At 46.6% G+C, this 18,868-nt stretch overlaps 4 protein-coding genes across 4 annotated transcripts; 1 reads left to right on the top strand and 3 right to left on the bottom strand.

Moving 5' to 3' along the window:
- Nucleotides 1–17: 17 nt before the first annotated feature.
- Nucleotides 18–3,071, bottom strand: F4812DRAFT_434965 (uncharacterized protein). The gene has a single exon (XM_047934738.1). The coding sequence runs from the start codon at nt 2,450–2,452 to the stop codon at nt 380–382; it is 2,073 nt and encodes a 690-aa protein (XP_047788225.1). The 5' UTR covers nt 2,453–3,071; the 3' UTR covers nt 18–379.
- A 2,988-nt stretch (nt 3,072–6,059) lies between these two features.
- On the top strand, nt 6,060–10,287 carry F4812DRAFT_88213 (uncharacterized protein). Its single transcript, XM_047939513.1, has 3 exons — nt 6,060–6,621; nt 6,775–7,098; nt 7,194–10,287. Exons 1-3 carry the CDS (start codon nt 6,233–6,235, stop codon nt 9,988–9,990), a joined length of 3,510 nt encoding a protein of 1,169 aa, XP_047788226.1. The 5' UTR covers nt 6,060–6,232; the 3' UTR covers nt 9,991–10,287.
- Nucleotides 10,288–11,249: 962 nt separating this feature from the next.
- On the bottom strand, nt 11,250–14,345 carry F4812DRAFT_434977 (alpha/beta-hydrolase). Its single transcript, XM_047934739.1, has 3 exons — nt 13,857–14,345; nt 13,406–13,766; nt 11,250–13,354 (listed from the first exon to the last, which is right to left on the bottom strand). The coding sequence occupies exons 1-3, from the start codon at nt 14,021–14,023 to the stop codon at nt 11,951–11,953; spliced, it is 1,932 nt and encodes a 643-aa protein (XP_047788227.1). The 5' UTR covers nt 14,024–14,345; the 3' UTR covers nt 11,250–11,950.
- Nucleotides 14,346–16,017: 1,672 nt separating this feature from the next.
- F4812DRAFT_460892 (uncharacterized protein) lies at nt 16,018–16,551 on the bottom strand (the record flags this gene model as incomplete). The annotated part of the gene is made up of 1 exon (XM_047937774.1): nt 16,018–16,551. The coding sequence occupies one exon, from the start codon at nt 16,549–16,551 to the stop codon at nt 16,018–16,020; it is 534 nt and encodes a 177-aa protein (XP_047788228.1).
- Nucleotides 16,552–18,868: the final 2,317 nt, after the last annotated feature.

Consider the following 18,868-nt stretch of genomic DNA (forward strand, 5'->3'; position numbering starts at 1 on the left):
TGCTTCCTCCTCTTCTTACTTCAACCTGCCGACGTGTGGATTGTCGGTCGGGGTAACTAACTTTATTACCTGGTCATGTATCCGTATCACTATCTTGCTTTCGTTCGTATAACTGAGGTATCGATGAAGGGGATATCGGGGAATAATTAGGGGGGGGGATAGACGACGCGCTAAAGGGAAGAAAATGTTATATGTGATTGTAGGCACCGGCTCTGCTGGTCCTTACGAAGAAAACTCACTGGGTGACAAAAATGACGAGTATTCTTATCACTCCGCAGAAATAATAGAATGACGGGATTCGACACAATTAGATAATTCGGCTGCTTGCGATAAAGGCGAGCCAGATGATAATCAACGCTGGGGATGGAGAGGTGAATCGTTAGGTGCTCTGAGGAGATGAGGTCAGAATTCCTATACCATTGTTCATCTCACTCTCTAATCCCGATTTCTTGCTCTCGACTTTGGAAAGACCTAGCTTCTCGAGACCGGAGACTGCACTATCAACCTCTCCAAACGAGATTCCTAGGCCATTCTTTTTCTCATCGTCTCCATTCTTTGCGCCTTCTTCGACCTTCTCATCGAGATTCATAAGGGCCGGGGGACGGTGCCGCATTGCACGTGCTTTAGTAAGTGAGATGGTCTTTTGCTGGTATGTTGTTGTCATCGGTTGAGTATCATCACGGTCAATAGTGGCTTTTACTAAGGCTGCCATCCACATTCGCCCTTGCTGCAGATTCGGAACAGCGAAGTAGTGTATGGTTGGCTTGGTAAAATTGACCGCTTTGGAGAGTCCAGCCCGAGGGGGCATGAGCTTGAATATGAACATCGTATCCGCACCTTTCTCAGCAGGTGAAACGGCAGTATTATCGGCAAGAGTTGGGAGGTTACTATCAGCCGGCATAATTGGAGTGTTGCTAGCACCCGTCAAAGTAGCATGCAACCCGGTAAGCCGTTCGTTGTCGGCAGGCAATACGCGATGGAACGAAATATCAATTAGCCCCTTTTCCTCGGTATCGTCTTCTGAGTAATAGTAGGCCAGACGTCTTCCTTTGAGCACAAAGAGTCGTGGCTTCCATGTCGTCATTAAATGTGAACTCTTCTTCTTCATCCATCCACTATAGTCTGCATCTTTTATTGCTTCACGTGGGCTAACCTTTTGTAGGCCGCGTAGGTAAGCACTCGTTTCCTGCTTCGTCTTTTTCCCGCTCTTACGACTGCCGGTAGTAGTCGCTGAGTACGGGCTTTTCCCTGTATCGGGTGAATCAATCTCGAAACTCGGGCCTCCCGAAGGCGTACTCGAACCAGCCCTGGACGGTGATCTCAAAGGTGAAGCCTGAGTAGAGGAATCAGTTGGCGAGCCGACTTTCGAGTTACCAACCATAGCATCAGAAATTGCCCTTAGGCCTCCAAACTTGCTGCTAGCATTTGATATCCAATCGCCAGGAGCAGCGTTTCGGGTTGAGGGCGAGGTAGGCGACCCGGCATCAAGTTTGGTGACAGTTGGAGTGGGACCATCCTTGGCAGGGGGAATAGGTCGCATGGACTCTGTAGTGTTAGTAGAGGCCGTCCGCCTGTGATCTCCAGATAAACCGTAATACATTTGCGCGGCGTTTGGTGGTGTCGAATCCCTAGTTGAATCAATACTTCCAAACCGAGAACGCCTTGCAATAGCTGTTGCGCTTCTAACGCGTTGCTGTTCTGTATAACTTGACTTGTGAGCGTGTGCGGTAGTGCTTTCGCGCTTCTTAAGCACGTTGCGCTTTCGGCCGTCAACCTCGGTGCCAGAGAAATAACCCCGATCGAGATCAAGAGCCGGGTTATGGATAACATCTGTATCGGATATATTTATGGGGTCGCCAAATTCAGTTGACGACAAAGGCCGTGCAGGGTAAGGAGAAGAAGCTGCGCCCATAGTCCAATTACGGTCAAAAGATGGTTGTTTCTTATGTGAAGGTTCGGGCTGTGGAAATGTTCCTGAAGACGTAAGTTTAGGTGTTCCAGCATTGACCGGCGGGGCGAGTCTAAAATCGGTAGACGAATGCCGTCGCGAATGATGCAACTCTCTGACGGAGGCTGCCGAAGGTCTATTGTGGTGGGACTGTCTTGTCGGGCTGTCTTGAACGCCTTTAGGAGATTTGGGAGATAAAGGTGCCATTGGCTCCATTTTTGGTGTTTGAGAGAGACGTTTTGTATGCACCGAACCTGGTCGACTCTCGGATGAAACAACTCTTTGCGAGTTTGTTAAAGTATTAGATCTGCTTCTCACTCTTCCGCTACCCACCTTGAACTCCTCCGACCCCGCTTCACTACCATAAGTCTGCGTGGTTCGCCTCGTAAGGGGGCCAAGTCCATTTACTTCATCCTGTAAGTTCTTGATCTTTTGCCACGTCTTCAGTCGTCGTCCAACGGAGCCAAGGTCGAACGCTTTAAGAAATAACGATGATTGATCCATGCCTAAAAGTACTTCGCCTGATATTTCTTGATCCCGAAATACTTCACAGTGCTTCTTTTCTACGCCGGTGGTAAACAAATATTCCGCCACATCATCCGCAGTCCAAGATTCGACTTCGTCGCGAGTGTGTAGCACTTCCTCCTCCTCGTCGGTCTCTTCGCCCTGGATATAGGAAAGCCGATCCGGTAGGTGAGAACTATACTCGCTCCCGGAATCCGTCGTGTGGTGGAGTGCGCCATTCTGCGGGGTCGAATGCAAGTCGGTGATATGCTCGTCGATAACGGTTAGAGTCTCGTGCAGCACTGGATTCTCCTGACCTTGCGCATGAAGACGGCCTAGCCCTTCGTTACTACTACCGTAGGCAAAACTTTTGCTTACAAGGGGGGTTGTTTTCCCATCGGATTTCGTGGAATTCAGCGGCAGAGTTACGGGAGTGATCTCAGGCGGAACAGATGGAGCGGCTTGCGGGGTGGAGTTGCGGTCCTGAGTTGGCGTAGCGATCAATGCCGGTTGGCTGGCTTTGGATGATGTCCCATTGATGGATGAGAACGAACTCGCGATCGGCCTGGAAGCATTAGATGAAGCCGCGACACCGTCCGCTAACGGTCGCGTATATACTACAAATAATCGATCAGTTGCGATTCAATCGCAAATTGTACGCCGCTCTCCCCACGGCAATTCTACTTACCTTCTGGGAACAAGCCACTATTTCCATTCACCATATGGCGACCCAAAAACCACCCATCGCCGAATTCATCATCGCGCTCGATTAATTCGACACGGTCGCCCTTCGCTAAACTTAATTCGTCGGAGCTCCTAGCTTGGAAGTCATCTAAAAATTCACCTTGTTAATTGGAATTCATTCATTTGCGCAAAAAAAGCAGGATTCGGGTTTTCACGTGTCTTTGGTAGCCAGAATTGCAGACAGGAATGCGAAAGCCTCATATAATGATAAGAGAGAGAGAGAGAGAGAGAGATCGAACTTACGGACGACCAGCAAAATATCACCAGACTCTGGTCTCGCCATGATGTCTACGACGGGATTGCACTTGGTGAAAACTCGAAGATTACACGTCGGACCTCAGGGGAGTGGCATTGAATAATGGCCGTGTAAACGCCGAGGGGCTAAAAAGGTGGCGATCTTGATCTGGCTCCTGATTCCGAACGGATTGCGAAGTCTATCGAAGACCTGACTCGAGCAATGCTTGAAAGGTGACGGAATGCATCGATAAAAACGGCTCTTTTTGGTATATGGGGAGAAAAAAGACTACTACAAAATAATATATACGAGAAAGGATCGGGTGGGAGTACAATCGTCTCGCGTTATTTTGGCTGTGGATCTATGTCGCCTCTACCGTCGCCTTCAGCCTTCGGATTTGGAATTTCGAGTTTTGGCTAGAACCTAAGGACCGTTTGTCCAATTGGGTGTTCCCTCCTTTTTTTTTTTAACCGTCCTAGTCGCACCAAACTGGCGAACACAAGAAAACCCCAGACTAGGGGAAATGAATGGACGAGGCACAGGCCTACGTCGCTCGGTAAATGAACATAGGAGTAAAGGGGAGGAGTAATATACAATATCTCGAAGCGGAGAAAAAAAACCGTAGACGAAGAAGTAGTGTTGTGGTGCCTTTTTTAATTCTTCAGGGATCGAATTGAAGGATATGGAGGGTATAGATTTGACGAGGAACCTATTGTAGGATTGAGCGCAGGAGGGATGGGATGGATGGGATGAGAGAAACCAACCCGTTAAGGTATGGGATCCGTTTGAATGAACGGATCACGGAGTGAGCTGTGAGGGGTATTTTTCTTCTAAGCAGCTAGGGTGCTATAGATCCACATAAACTATGCAGTTATCCGTTAATTGATGTAAGCTCCCTGATCGAAACTGGGCCATGTATTAGGTATGGTATTGCACATACCTACCTGTACATGCATGTATGTAGGTATGTACCTAGTGCATGGTGCAAGTGTCCTAAGCTTAAAAAGTGTATAAAGTAAGTATTAAGAAGTATAACTAACTCCATTAAGTATATATCACCTCCTCTTTTAAGGGTACTTATTTATCAAATAGGTACTCAGTCATTCATTTCTCCCTCTGGTTTCAAGTCTAGTATGAGATATTTACTTAGTTGAGCAGCTTTATATGTTCGTAAATACGACACAGTGTTTGTCTACTCTTTGGTTCTTGGCTTACTATATACCTAACATATGTATGTAAACGAACCAACCTGCCAAGGGCTGATCTTGTAATCTGGTTTCTGAGGCTGTTCCGAAGCTACCTAATAAAAAGAGGTAAGGTACCTAAAGGCTAATGGTATAGTCTCGGCATTTGAAAGTTAGAGGTAGTCTAGCCGATTGTTTTAGGTTGTTACTTCTGCATAGGATTGTCTTTTGAAAGGAAAGACGAAGACATGTACATACCTCCTATATATCCAGTACCTATGAGTACCTAACGACAGCGATCAAAGTAAATGCGCTAATAAGTTGATGTAGATTAGGTAATGTAGATACTACTTATGCCGCAAGCCGGTTAGGCTCTTATGGTATGCACCTTTCGATGACCAATGTCAGGCTTAACAGGGAAAGTACTCCGCAGACGCAGAAGTGCTTTACATAGGATACCCTTGCAAGTTGCGATAGACAGCACGTAATACATAGTACATGCCCACAAGCCCACATGCCCTACATACTGTAGGCAGGTGGCACTGGTGTACTATGGATGTACCTAACATACTAGAATATGTACTGGGGGTGACTTCAAATCCACACATGGGACTCGGTTGTTTCCCTCACGACCTCGCACTACTATGGTGTTATGGGTAAGTAAAACCCCTGTCAAAAGTAGCACGCTATAATGTGGCATATGCAATAACTTTCAACGTATTGATATTAAGATATAAATATCTTAATATCTAAACATACTATGTAAAATCTAATTAAAACGCTAGATTCCTAATTGTTTAAGGATTATTTTAATATATATTTCATTTATCAAAAGTTCAAGTAAGAATTCTTCCTTTTTTTCAAATGTTGAATGTATTTTTTTAACCCCCTGGTCATACTAGTCTCAATTTAGTATGGTGGCTTTCGCAGCTTTTTTGTGCGGTACTTGAAAGTGTCGTTTTACTTTAGCCTGATACCATAGTAAAGATCTAAACGTACATATGTAGATCTAGGTATACTACCTAGGTCTGGACTCAGCTGCCCACACCCTTGCACGGCAGAAAAAGTCAGGGCTGCCAGGACCGCCAGGACCGCCAAATTGCTGGTAGCCGCTTCAAAGTTCAAGGTTGCAACCGCCCGTGAACTTCCACGGCCTTCAACTCGAACCTGGAACTTGAACATAAACATCCACGTTCACGCCTACTCCCACGTCCACGTCCACGTCCACCTCCGTCTACATATATCCAACCAATGCCATAGTGACATTTGACAACTCAGCCGTTCGTATATGGACATCTTCAATAGCCAGACACGTAGTTTCCTTTCCGCTCTGTCGCTTTCCCTATATTCCTTCTGTCTTCTATACCTAGGCAACTAGTTATCACTTATGGTGCGTTTGTTCCTCTAGTTTAAACAATACCTTTCCGCTTGCCTCTTGTCCTTTATAGCGCTAGCTTAGACCCGTCTATAGTTATCATTATTGTTATTATCATTATGTGTAAATGTCATTTAGCTTACAATCTCCTAACCATAGTATTCCATACTTAGACGATTCCCATATCGAGGGGGGCATGAAGGCCAAGTTGTGAAGAAAATAGTAAATATCACGAATGACTGATGGCGCCTACCGGGGGACAGCGATCAGGGACCGAGAACAGAACGGGGTCCAACGTAGACTCGAGTATATCATCAGACCGACAAGTTGCGGCGTCAAATTCTACTCTGAACGCCTGGGTTGGCCGTCGTCAACCGTCATGGCTAACCAATGCAAAGCCCGTGAAGCCTTCTCCCCGTCTTCCACAACCACCTACACCTAAACAACCTATCACCACAGAGACTGTGCGCCCCATTGTCGAGACAATTCAGCCCGTCTCAGTCTCAGTGCCAATATCTAATACCCCGGAGGCAACTTCCGCCCCACCTCGCCAACCTCGTCGTCCTCAGCACTCGCCTGATCCTCTACCGTTCCAAACAACACAAACGAGAATTCAACAACCGCAGACATCGTAAGCCGTTATTTCTTAATACTATCACAGCCCATACGTCGGGTCTCCTTCCAGACGCGTATCTAAATTACCTCTAAACTTTCACTTTGCCACCCACCTTCACCCCACCACCAGTTTCATATTTACTAACAATTGCATCCTGTGACGCGATAGAATTTCGGCCGCACGTACTGTACTTCCGTCGCCCGCGCCCAGTGATGAGCCGAGTCCCGGCGCCACTAAACCCCAAAGTATGCCGGCTGTGATAGGACCTCGCCTTACCCTCGATAGTGCTTTAGATGATCCGATGGTTCAAAGCCGCGTCCCTACGCCCCGCCTGCAGACAATATTGCAACAAAGCAGAGAGATCTCGTTATCACCAAGAGCATCCACACCTGCTAACATGTCCATCAATACACCTCCTACGCCTAGCTTGCCCTCAAACTTAACACCTTTAGAGCACCCAGAAATCCCACCTGCTAAGAGGCAACGCCTTAGGTACGTATTAAGCCTACCTAAGCTAGCTTTTGAAAGTGATTGCGGTTGGCCATATGATAGAACTCGATAACTAATGGTGTTTCTGTAAATTACAGTTTCCCCGGGCTTCAGTTCCTCATCGAGTGTAGGGCAACTACAGTGCTCCAACACCGTATTCAATACATAGGGGGAATGCAAAATCTAGACCCGATAGTTGAGCGGCCCCGATATCAACTCCTACTCGAGTCCTTTGAATCAGGAGACCTCTTCTTCGTTGTATTGCACCAAATCTTTTGTATTTGGTCTCGAAACCGGATGCAGGCGCACGAGCTATGCAAGAACAAGGGGCGTAACCCGGAAGAAATGGATAAGGGGTTTGGCAACTTGGAAACGGTTCTTAAGAGCAACATCAAGCTAAATCCAGACCACATCATTTTTTTATCCGAATTTCCGGTGGCACTAAACAAATTGCTAGGAAATGCCCAGTATCAAACTGCACTCGGGGAGGTACTCGAGTTTCTCCGCCGTATGGCTCTCAATTGGCACAGAGTACTCACTGATCACCGAATGAAAGGCTACCCTTTCCTTCTAGGTGAGCTACTTGATGAATTTTCACTGCATTCCCCGATACTTCAAGGAATCATGTTTCGCGCTTCTAGGAGAAGCATGGGGGGTGGAGATGGACCTGCTGCAAAACGTATGGAAATACTATTCAAGTCGGATCAAGACTATCATCGAAATAATCCCCACGACTTTTTTACAAAACCCCGACCTATACGGTATTCAGCGCACATCGAATACCTCATTTCCACGTATAGGTCCATTCTTGGTTCAGAGCACAATTGGCAAAACTCCCTAGCGGGCCAACAATCTCAACAATCCCAACTACCCCAATTGGCTGGTCCTCCTAATATCCAGCAACCAAATCAGTATTCTCATCCAAATCCCCATATGGGCCCGTATACTAATTCTCATTTTGTGCCCTACGCGAATACTCAAATGGATGGTCAGATAACTCCTCCAGCTATCCCTCAGGGGAATCTTCCAGTAAACCCCCAGATGAGTATTCAGATAAACAGACAACTGAACCGCCAGGTGTCTGGCCAGCATGTAGGCTCCCCGACGGGCTATCTCATACATCCCCAAATGCGACATAATTTCCACCAAGCCCCCCAATACCTGCCTCAAGCTACCAATTCTTTCGTACAAAATGCGATGCCGACTACGGTACCGCCTTCATACATATTATCTTCAACGTCTATTACAGCCAATGACGCAACAGCAACAGCACCGTTGCAGCCGAATCCCAATTTCCAAAGGGTAATGCAACATCAGGCAGCAGGGAGACTTCCCCAACAGGATTATTATATGATGCCAGAATCTCCGCGGCCTATTCCTGCTTCGACGAATACGCCCGGTGGTCAATCTCATGAGGCTCATATAATTGGGCAACGGCCACAAAGTTTACATAGATTTGGGAGTCAGTCCGCGTTACGTTACCCTAGTTGCCCAAGTCCCGGGAACCTAATTCCAAGCTATGGTAATTTCAATCGTACATCAAGTGCGCCAATGACTTCGCAGGCAAGGTTCTCTGCAGATCAGCTCCGGAATCCTACCCATACGCACTCGCTTCCGGGGCCCATGGTGCAAAACAAAACACAGCTCGCCGGCCTTGAGCGTCTAATTCCGGCGCCGGGCATGGCCATCGATCGGCGAGACTATCCTTACACCCAATATGACAGGAATTCTATGATGATGTCTCTTCATCAAGTCCGGCTAAGAAGCCCGAAACGGATGCCGCGGGAAGAAGATCCGGAAAAATTGGGAAGATACTATCAAGCGGTCAAAGAGTTCGCCCTTCTCCCAGTCGCAATACCACCGCAATTGCATCTACACCAGTTCGATTTCGACGTCCCGAATCATCAGTTTCTTCGGATGGTAAAGGAAGAAACTAAACCAGGCGAACATTTGCCTGTAAGTTTATTCTCAAGCAGATCTCTTCGTCTTCGTCTTCGATGTTGTTACATGAAGAAAACGCACACCCCTGCTACCGACGCTTGGGTCACTACCGAAACAACTTGGCCGCCGCACATCTTCCTAGAACTCAATAATCATACACTAAGTATTCCGCGGAAATCACATCATTCTAAGGATATACCGATCGAAGCTGCCTCGGCCGCAGTGGCAGATAAGAATGTCCTCAAGGTATCCGTTCCAAAGATGAGTGGAAATAAAGAGCCCAAACCAAGACCAGGTTGGGAATTTTATATTGCAGTCGAACTTATTGAAATTCTGAGCCACCGTGATGTACTTCAGATGGTTCAAATGCGTGGAAGAGTACCGGCGGAATCAACGCGTGAGGCGATTAAGAAACGCCTTCTCCGGGCGAAGGAAATATCCCCCCAAAACGAGGACGAAGACGAACTCGTAATGGTTGACGAATTATCTATTGATCTCATAGATCCCTTCTCCAGAACCATGTTCAAAGTTCCCGTTCGTGGAAGGTCATGCACCCACCTCGAGTGTTTTGACCTCGAAACCTGGTTGAACTCTCGGCTTGGTAAGAAATCATGCAACTCGTGCAACAATGTCAGCGGAGGTTGTCACAAATGTCCCAACGAACCCTCCTTCGTGGACAAATGGAAGTGTCCACTTTGCTTCCGTGACGCCCGGCCCTATAATTTAATCATCGATGGGTTCCTTGTCGAAGTACGCTCCCAATTAGAGCGTCAGAATCTGCTAAAGACCAAGTCCATCCTTGTTTCCCCGGATGGAACGTGGAAACCGAAGACAGAACCAGCAGACGATGACGACAACCTTGACAGCGAGGACGAGATTAACGAAGCAGATAGGAAATTCCCCAAGACCAATCAGCGGAAGGAACCCGAGATTGAGGTAATTGAAATTGATTGATTTCAGTACTATGTGGTGAAAATTAAGAGAGGTTGAAAAGAGGCAGTGCCCTAGCAATAGATCATCGACAATGAGGGTCAGCTCAAGCGATAAAGCAATCATGACCAATATTGTGGAATCACGATGTATATCATTTCGATTCTTCTTTCTTCTCTTCCGATTATTTCCCTTACTCGGGTATGGACTTACCACAGCAATCGTTCGTTCGAACTGATACCCCTCTGCATACGCTGTTGCATTTTCATTTCTCTTTTTTTTTGGTCTTTTAACGGCAAGCTTTTCTACGAAAGCTGTTTTCCGTCTATGTGTCTACATCACGTCGACTACCACTACCCAAAGACGCTTTTTCGGCAAGGGGACAGGATGAGGTGTTCGGGTACCGGCATCGGAAAGGAAGGAATGGAACGGAACGGTTAGGGGAAGGAAATGGCGCACGCATCTGTATTTTTGCAAGTTCGTCTACGGATTACTTGCGCTGGATTTGCAATCCATTAGATACGTTTCGAGAGCGTCGCGTTTTGAGAGATATCAACCAAGTCAGGAGTGTGGCTGAGAGATAAAAGCTTCTACTCAGCTATACACAATACGTCCTAAATGGCACCACTTATGAACAACAGGTCGGCCTTATCTCTGTCACAACGTCATAACTGGAAGAGGGGGGAAGAAAAGAGGGGAGGGGGAGGACCCATAGTCTTCACTGTTAGAGGCGCCGAGCATCTACGCCGGCAACGTTTCGTCTCTATCCATATAACGGCTTATGGATTACGCGGTCGAGACAACGCACATTGAGGTATAAGGGTTATTAAACTTACCTACGTATACTCTAAACACTTCAAGTCAACGCGTTGGATTGTTTTACATTAGGAAGTCGTCAGTGCGTTTCAGACAGACATTAGCTTTATGTAATAAGCAAGACTGTGATGGCAAAGGGTATTTGCTTGCGCCGGTATCCGTATGAGTTCGATGTGACATGCCTGATTGTACTAGGTAATTCTTAATGTGAGAAGATCATGCAGTGTTTGTTCCGACTGGGAAACTTAATCGGGTGAGCTTTTTCTTAAGGGCATCAATGTGCTAAAAGTACCTGAGGCTAGCAGGGATTTTATTAAAGTCAGGGAGTTGATATTTTTTAAACACTACATTGCTAACATAAAGTAGCTTAGGTTCAAGTTTAGTGATAATACAATAATACATATTGAAGTCTACTAGGAGGTAGGTATAGCAATTATTTATATTTTATATACCCAAGGTACTTACCTACCTATTCAATAGATTCCAGCTTTCAATTTCAATAACTAATCGAATTACAGGTGCCAAGTAGTTGACGTAGTTATAATAGGCAATTATTTCTTATGAAGATATTGAATTTCCTGCCTATCCTCAAAGTACACTCACCACGACTAAACCACTCTAAATAAACCCACGATGAGCTGGTTTTCGTGTTACGACTAGCGCCAAACAAATCTAAACGCGTCATACCTTACGACGATGGCCCTCGTTATTGAATACGAGTAATTTAAACAATTCGTAATAGTGTCTTTTTCTCCCCTTCCCTCTCCTTGTTGTAATTTGGACTACAATATACCTAGTAAAGTGAAATGGGTTGGATACAGTGACTCTACCACAATACCCAGTCTAGATCCAAGTAACACTAAAATCTATAAGCCCAAATTTTCATTGACGGTTTTTCTTTATTCTTTCCCCAACCATACGCCCAAATAACCGAAGAAGCCAAAAGACCCGCTATGAAAGTAAATACATTGGTAGTTAAGCGGATATAGAAAGAGAAAAAAAAAGACAAGACAACAGCAGGCAAGCGAGCATATCTATTTTCCTATTTCAAACCACCCTTTTGCACCTTACCAAAGACAAAAAGTACCCAGACTCCGCAAAGGCTCTACAAGTGTGCCAAGGAAAATGCCTGCCTATGCCTCATACCGGTCGAGCTCCGAGGATTGCTCTAACTCCTACTTGACGACTGTCCGGCGCTAGGGCCCGGTTTCCGGGAATTCTTTTCTTCCGGTCCCGAGTCGTCATCCTCATCTCCATCGCTATCGCTTGCGTCGCCTACACTGTAGTGTTTTTCCTTGCCTGCGCTCGCTTTTCTCGGTGTTGTGATATGTAAGTCATCTAGTTCGCCTTCATCAAAATCGCCAGTCTCCAAGTCGCGATTATTTGCTGCCCTCCGCGTACGGAAACTCTCAAGCCCGGTGGCGCGCGGGAGGTCGGATATTATGGGAAGGCCCGAGTACCCTGCGGTTCGGCGGCGACCGCGCCAGATCATGTAACCCCAAACAGCAGCACCGACGACTACGATGACCAAGACGACCTCACCGGACCTCTGATAAGCAGCCCACTTGGCGTCGCTGACCTCCTTGTCTTTGGCTGCCTGGTCGGACTCGGTGTGATTGGTGGCGCCGCCCACGGTGGTATCAGGCAGTTTTTCGCCGTCGAGGAAACTCTTCGACGGCACGCCCCCGATTTTGCTGATGTCGACTCCCATGAACCGGTCAAGCATATCGCGGGTTCGGCGAGGGTAGTCGAAAGGTACCATATGCGACGAGTTGTAGAACAGTACATATGTCAAATTACGAGCTTCCTGCCAGAAACCGGCTGCCTCACCCTCGAAAGTCCAGTCGCGTCGCGGCGCCCAGTTTCCGGGGGATAATTCGAAGCCCTTTCCGCCGTTCCATTGCATGTTGCTTATCAAGGCCTCCGTGCCCAGGTGATTGCATATTAAGTCCTCAGCGCCCGAAAATAGGAGCACATTGACTTCCTTTATGATATCTGGCAAGAACTCAATAGATGGCTTTCCCGCATTTCCCCTGAGCGCATCGCCGACGCGACTATTGCACTCGGACCATCCCGTAGCTTTATTTTGGTCAATGTGTAATGCGGCAACTACCTCTGGCTTTCGAAGGTAGGGTGTAACAAATTCTAAATCTGGGGGCCAGTTCATGCCACAGCTCGGATATGTATCCGTGAGTCGAACATCATACATATTGATGCATTCATAACGCGCCGAACTTTTTTTCTGCGTTAAGCGAAGCATTTCCTGGAGCACCTTTTCGCAAGTTTCAACATCCACGTGATGCGCACTCGTTGTAGCCAAATCCTTTTTGCACTCGCGATACTGGGCCTCGAGGTTACTGGCTAAGTCAGAACCCTTTGTAACAATCTTCTTCTCGTATGCGAAAGACAAGTATGCTTCGTACTGCTCCGGAGGGGAGATCCAGCCATTTCCGATTAATAGGCCTTTGAGGTTCCACTTATTTCGGGTCTGAGGTTGCTTATTTCGTTCGAGGATTGCTTTAGCGATATAGGGGATGTGCTGTCCGGCGAACGATTCGCCCGCAATGTAAAGCTAGGGAGATCTGTTAGCATATTGCAGCAGAGAAGGATTGATGACTCTTACATCGTCTTGCTCATATTCTGGGAAGAGATGGTACCATTTTTCGAGGAAGGTAACGAATTGGCTCGCCATATCATCGAGGGTAGTGACGAAACTGTTAGTATCGACATAGCTGTATCCGGTTCCCACGGGGTTGTCGACAAAAAGTAGGTTCGCAAACTCGTTCCAGCTACCATTGTTATACACTAGATTATCATTGTCTTTTAAACGATAGGGGCCGATCTCCATCAATGCGCCATCTTCGGAACTGCAACCGGGCCCGCCGTTTAACCAGATGACGGTACGCTGTCGGTTTGCGATGTGCTGGTTCTGGAAATGCCAGAAGAAAATGTTTCCGTTGTGCTCCGGTGTGATCTCGACGTGTCTATGCGCGAAAAGACGGTTAATAAAGCAACTTCATGGTTCACGATATATGATCTGGTATATTAATTGGTGTCAGGGGTATTTGGCTCACCCAGCATGCATCTTAACCATGTCGCCTTTTGGTGCGCCGGGCAGCGAGTGGACAAAATAGTCACCAGCAGTCTTTTCAGCACCGGTTATTGATGTCCAGCAAGCCAGGCCGAGGAGTGCGCCGGCGGCTACTCGCACCGAGCTCCAAAGCGTAGCTGGAGGAGGCATGATTGCAAACGCCGAAAAGGATCCCCGGGTTTTCACTATGACGCTAACATCCGTTATCTACGCATCCATCAAGCTGTTAAACCGATTATTCTGGGATCGGATTGAATTTATACAAAAGATAACAGGTCTCTGTAGTGTATTTTTTTTTTAAAAAAAAAGGAGAGAAAAGAAAAAAAGAAAAAAGAAAGAAAGAATATAATAGGTGCATATAATGATTAAAGTGCAAAATGCGACGTACTTCAAATCAAATTGCAGATATCAGAATTTGGGATATGTAAGGAAGGCGAAGGTGGCCTCTGTTACGACAGGCAGGACAGGCTAACGTTATTTTAGGTTAGCTAGGCATGTACCTAGGTACCTGTCTTCTTACGACAACGGCTAATAAGGTCCGCTAAGTGTAACGGGATCAATGCGGCAGCGGCAACGGCAGTGGCAAGTGGCAGTGGCAGTTGCAACTTGCGGCTCAGATGTGGATGCAGACATTGAAGTAGGGCAGGCAGGGGCAAGCTTACGGTAGTCTTGGATCTCCTGATACATGTAGCCAGCCAATCAATTTTAAATGTTAAATTTTACAAAAAATCACCTCGATAAGTCGATAAAAGAATTTATGTAGTATAATAAGTCTACCTACCTTTAGGCTAGGTACATAGGTATCTACATAGTAATAGGTACCTGTTGTGTTTGTATAAGATATTTATAAAGATATTTTGGTACCACATGGCATATGCATTAAATTTTGAGCATGCGAGCTCATTCCTAGTTGTCTCACATCATAACAATATTGATATCATAAGGTGAACGGGCCAGGCAAATGCAAGGTGAGAAAAGATTGACTAAACCCGCGTTGGCGCCGAACTCCGTAAATCTTCACCTTTTTTTTTTTATTAAAAAAAAAAAAAAATACAGTATAGCAGCAGTCTTATTACAAGCGGAGTTGCAGATCTGAAGAAGACTTATATTGTTCCTTCTCATTTACATCACTACATCATGTATTCCCCTATGTCTCTTTTCCGAACATGACCATCGTTGCTCAACACGCGGAACTTCCGTTTTTTTTTTTTCTCGATTGGATTATCTTTTATCTAAATCGGGCGACATCACCACTTGACCGCTTTATAGTATATAGTATGACGACAACAATATCAAGCTCGGAAATATCATGCCTCAAAGTCGTATAATTTCTACCTCAGGTATTGTACTATTGTTTGAGAGTTGGTCCCCCTCGCCTATCGTGTAAGCGAGATATGATCCGGTATCGAATACATTATTAACCAAGCAGATTCTCAGCCGTACGTTAAACCGTATGTTGTACCGGAAACAAAGATGCCGAGAGTCGCAAGTTATCATTGTATGCTTTCCTTAAACGCCTTCGCCATTGTTGTACGGAATGAGGTCGGGGTATATTCCTATGTATCCCTTACACTCCCAAAGCCTCCATCAAGACCCAAATCCGAAATGATGTGAAACCGACTCATGCACCCTATCCGTCTTTGCTTCCCAACTCTGAACCTTTATGATAAATTCATGCGGTTCATTACACTATTACGACAGCCTTCTACTAGAGGCTGCTTGTTTCGTTTGCCTAAAGGGTAAGACTAAAGAAAACCGCGGTATCCTACAGCGACGGGGATACCCATTCCGACTAGACATAATCTCGCGTGCCTGTGAGCGGAACCATGTCTCATCAAGTGTACCAGGTAAACCAGGTGAACGAGGCGTTCCTGGCCCTCACTCTCGAAATTAGAGTGGTATGGGCCGTCGAGGACCGCTCTCGAAACGCATGCTTTGAGTAAGTCAGCTTATATCGGACTAGGTTGCAGGTAGCAGGATAGCGTCGCTGCCTGAAGAAGTCTATCAAGGCAGGTAGGCTATCAGCCGGATGGCCGAGGTAGATTAACTAACCCCTAGTTCTCTCGGCCTTTTTCTCAGCATGATAGGAATTCTGTATACTCGCCGAGGAATACAGATTAATCAGCCTTCTTCTGCAGCCTTCACTATTCCCACGGCGCCCGGGCGATGTAGTTGACCATCCCGTTCAACGCATTATCTCCTTCTTCGTCGGTAATAAGTCTTGCGTCTTGAAGCGTCGTCAACACGTCTCCAACCCAACTTTGACAGTTCCAATCCAGCTCAGTATTGTTCACATGAGTCCCAAGAATAGCGTCGCGTAGCCGCGTATCGGGCTCCGCGCTGGTCTCAACTGTCGCAACTGCAAGTCGTCGATAAAAGTGCGGTCTCGTTCGCGGATGAGTTTGGTTCCATACTTCCTCCACGCTATAGTGTGGGTGGCTGCCCTGAATTCGGATGGTGAGGTTTTTATTTTCGTTATCATCAAAGACGATACACAGCTCGGTAACTCGGGTGGATTGAATATCGCGAGGGTAGCCGCGGAATATTAAGATCCAGAGTGTTTGCGAGTGGCCGACGGCATTTGGAGTCCCCTGGTCATCATCCAGTTGAACCTGCTGGTGTCTGTCCTTGCCGTTGTTCCCGTCCCGGCGTCCAGCCGTGCTTGAGACGATGCCCATTGGAGCCCTGAGCATTAGGGAAATCTGGAACCACCTGGATAAGGCCTGGCGTCCGGTGGTCCTTGGAGAAAGCTTCGATGAGTGTTTTACTTGTTTCTTTAAGGGTCAGATCGTGTAGATCATGTCCTAGATCAAATACGGCGATGAACTACCGGCCTTTGTCGTGACGAGTTCTAATTGTTGCAATGCGAACGGGTATTTTGTCTTTGTCTTGTCGTTATCGAGGGGAGGCTTTCAGGAACAGCAGAAATCTGGCCCACGCCCAAAAGGATGTGTGCGGGTGGTGGTAGTAGCCTTTACAGGCACACCCACTCTCCGCCTAGGTACAAAGGACAAGAGCAGCCAGTAGACCATCTTACATCTAGGTACTCATGCATCCCGAGCTTGCAGAGAACCCCGGTAAAGCGATGACAATCACACCGCACAGAGGTTATTCTCCGATGTACAGGAAACCATCTAATTACACAGATCAAAACGATATATGCATACGATCACCGTGACTTGGCAAAATTAGGCCCCTCTCAAACCCACAAATTGGTACACTTGGAGACACCGAAGTTTACCTGGTACAGAAGTCTACCGACGAGCAACATCAAAGAAACTGTGGAGTCTCCCGCCCAGACGTACATCAAAGTAATTTGTAACCCCGTTGTCTAGAAGAGACAAAGATTGCAGGCAGGTATGGCTAGAATGGCTTGCATGGATTATGCAGCCCGGCCCCATCGAGCGTTCTAGACCTAGGGAACGTTTCGGGTGAATAAGGTGACAAACGGGAAAGGATTGTAAGACCCCCAGCGCTATACGATTTTACGCTTCTTCCGATACAGTCCCGTACCTACGGGTTTACAGCTGACAGTCTAGAGAAGAAAAAAAAAATTAGAATTGTCTCCGTTTTAGTTTAATTTGGCGCGAAAAAAAAAGTTAAATTTTTTTTTAAAAAGCAGATGAGAGAGGGGAACACGACGTTCGAGGCGTAAGGAAAAGGTCACAGAGGCGTACGCGCATATCATTTCCTCCCTTAGGATTATACTTTTGTATGCCAACTATGTGCCTAGCAGTAAAGATGGATGTCAGCTGTCGATCACTCATACGATTTGATCTCACATTCCTGCAGCTGTCCGGTTGAGTACTGTTAGTCCGACTACCGTATTTATTGTCCGGCTTTCTAAAGAGATTATCAAGAGAGAATTATTATAATCCCTGAATCAGGTATTTTGGGGGGAAGTTTTATGCTCGTCGCCACCGTTACTAGCATAAACTGTCAAATAAATAAGGCCGAGGACGACCGCCCAATCTCGCGTGCCTATTAGGGCAGTCAAAATCTCAGGCGCCACCCTTCATTAGCAACAGGAAATGCAATGTACTATCTTCTCCCATGGAAAGCTACTATGTGACTCCTGTGATAGACTATTATGCACGAGGACTAATGCGTTGGTTCACTAGAATTGGGCGAATCCGTACATATCGGCGATCTCTCCGCGTGTACGTCCTAGAGAGGCCAGGGATACTTTAACTACTTTAACAACTAGGAAGCTAGGTACAGCGCCTGTCGGCTGTAGCTGCTAGTATAAATAAGCAACGAATCTCGTAACGGGCTACTCCTACCATACTCGTGTCTGCTCACCTTAAAGAGCCTCTTGAACCGCACTTGGGATTGGGGTACTCGAGCACATGACCCCCATGGCTGATTTTAAAGACACGGCGCGCTATCGTGGTGCGACTTAGGCGAGTGACTAACCAGGTCCCAAGGGAAAACTAAGCTCGACATGTGCTGAATACGTCTACTAGAAGCGCACCTATCTCGTCTTAAGCACTCAGAGCTCAGCAAGTGGGTTATGATGGGCTGCATCATAGCCAGGCGCCATTCTCAAGACCACGACAGCCAGTGCTATAACATGTGCTAGCATATGCTATAGTACGGTTGGAGTTCCAATTTGCCAGACTCGGACCCTAAGCACGGTATTGTATACTGTCTTTCCCGGGTACATCCCTCCGACGAGTCACGCCAACGTTAAAGACCAAGATAGGTCTCTCCAGTTTTTGAGATTGCGATTTGGTAGGGAATAAAGATTCATTGGATAGACAATCGTATCGCATTACTTTCACGGCCTGCTTTAATTGAAGAGCCCCCTGGCATGTTTGGTATTTTGCAGAGATATTAGGTACGCAAGCTGAGGTCCTGCCCTGAGGGGCAACTTAGTGTCCATGTCATATCTCAGAATGCACATAGACTTAATATCCATACTGTAAGTGCTTCCTACCATTGCTGAATACTTGGAGAATTTCATGGTGGCAGAATAACATTTTTCAAGAAGTA

This window comes from Daldinia caldariorum (assembly GCF_022478825.1).
Source record: "Daldinia caldariorum strain CBS 122874 unplaced genomic scaffold F4812scaffold_13, whole genome shotgun sequence".
NCBI lineage: Eukaryota > Fungi > Ascomycota > Sordariomycetes > Xylariales > Hypoxylaceae > Daldinia > Daldinia caldariorum.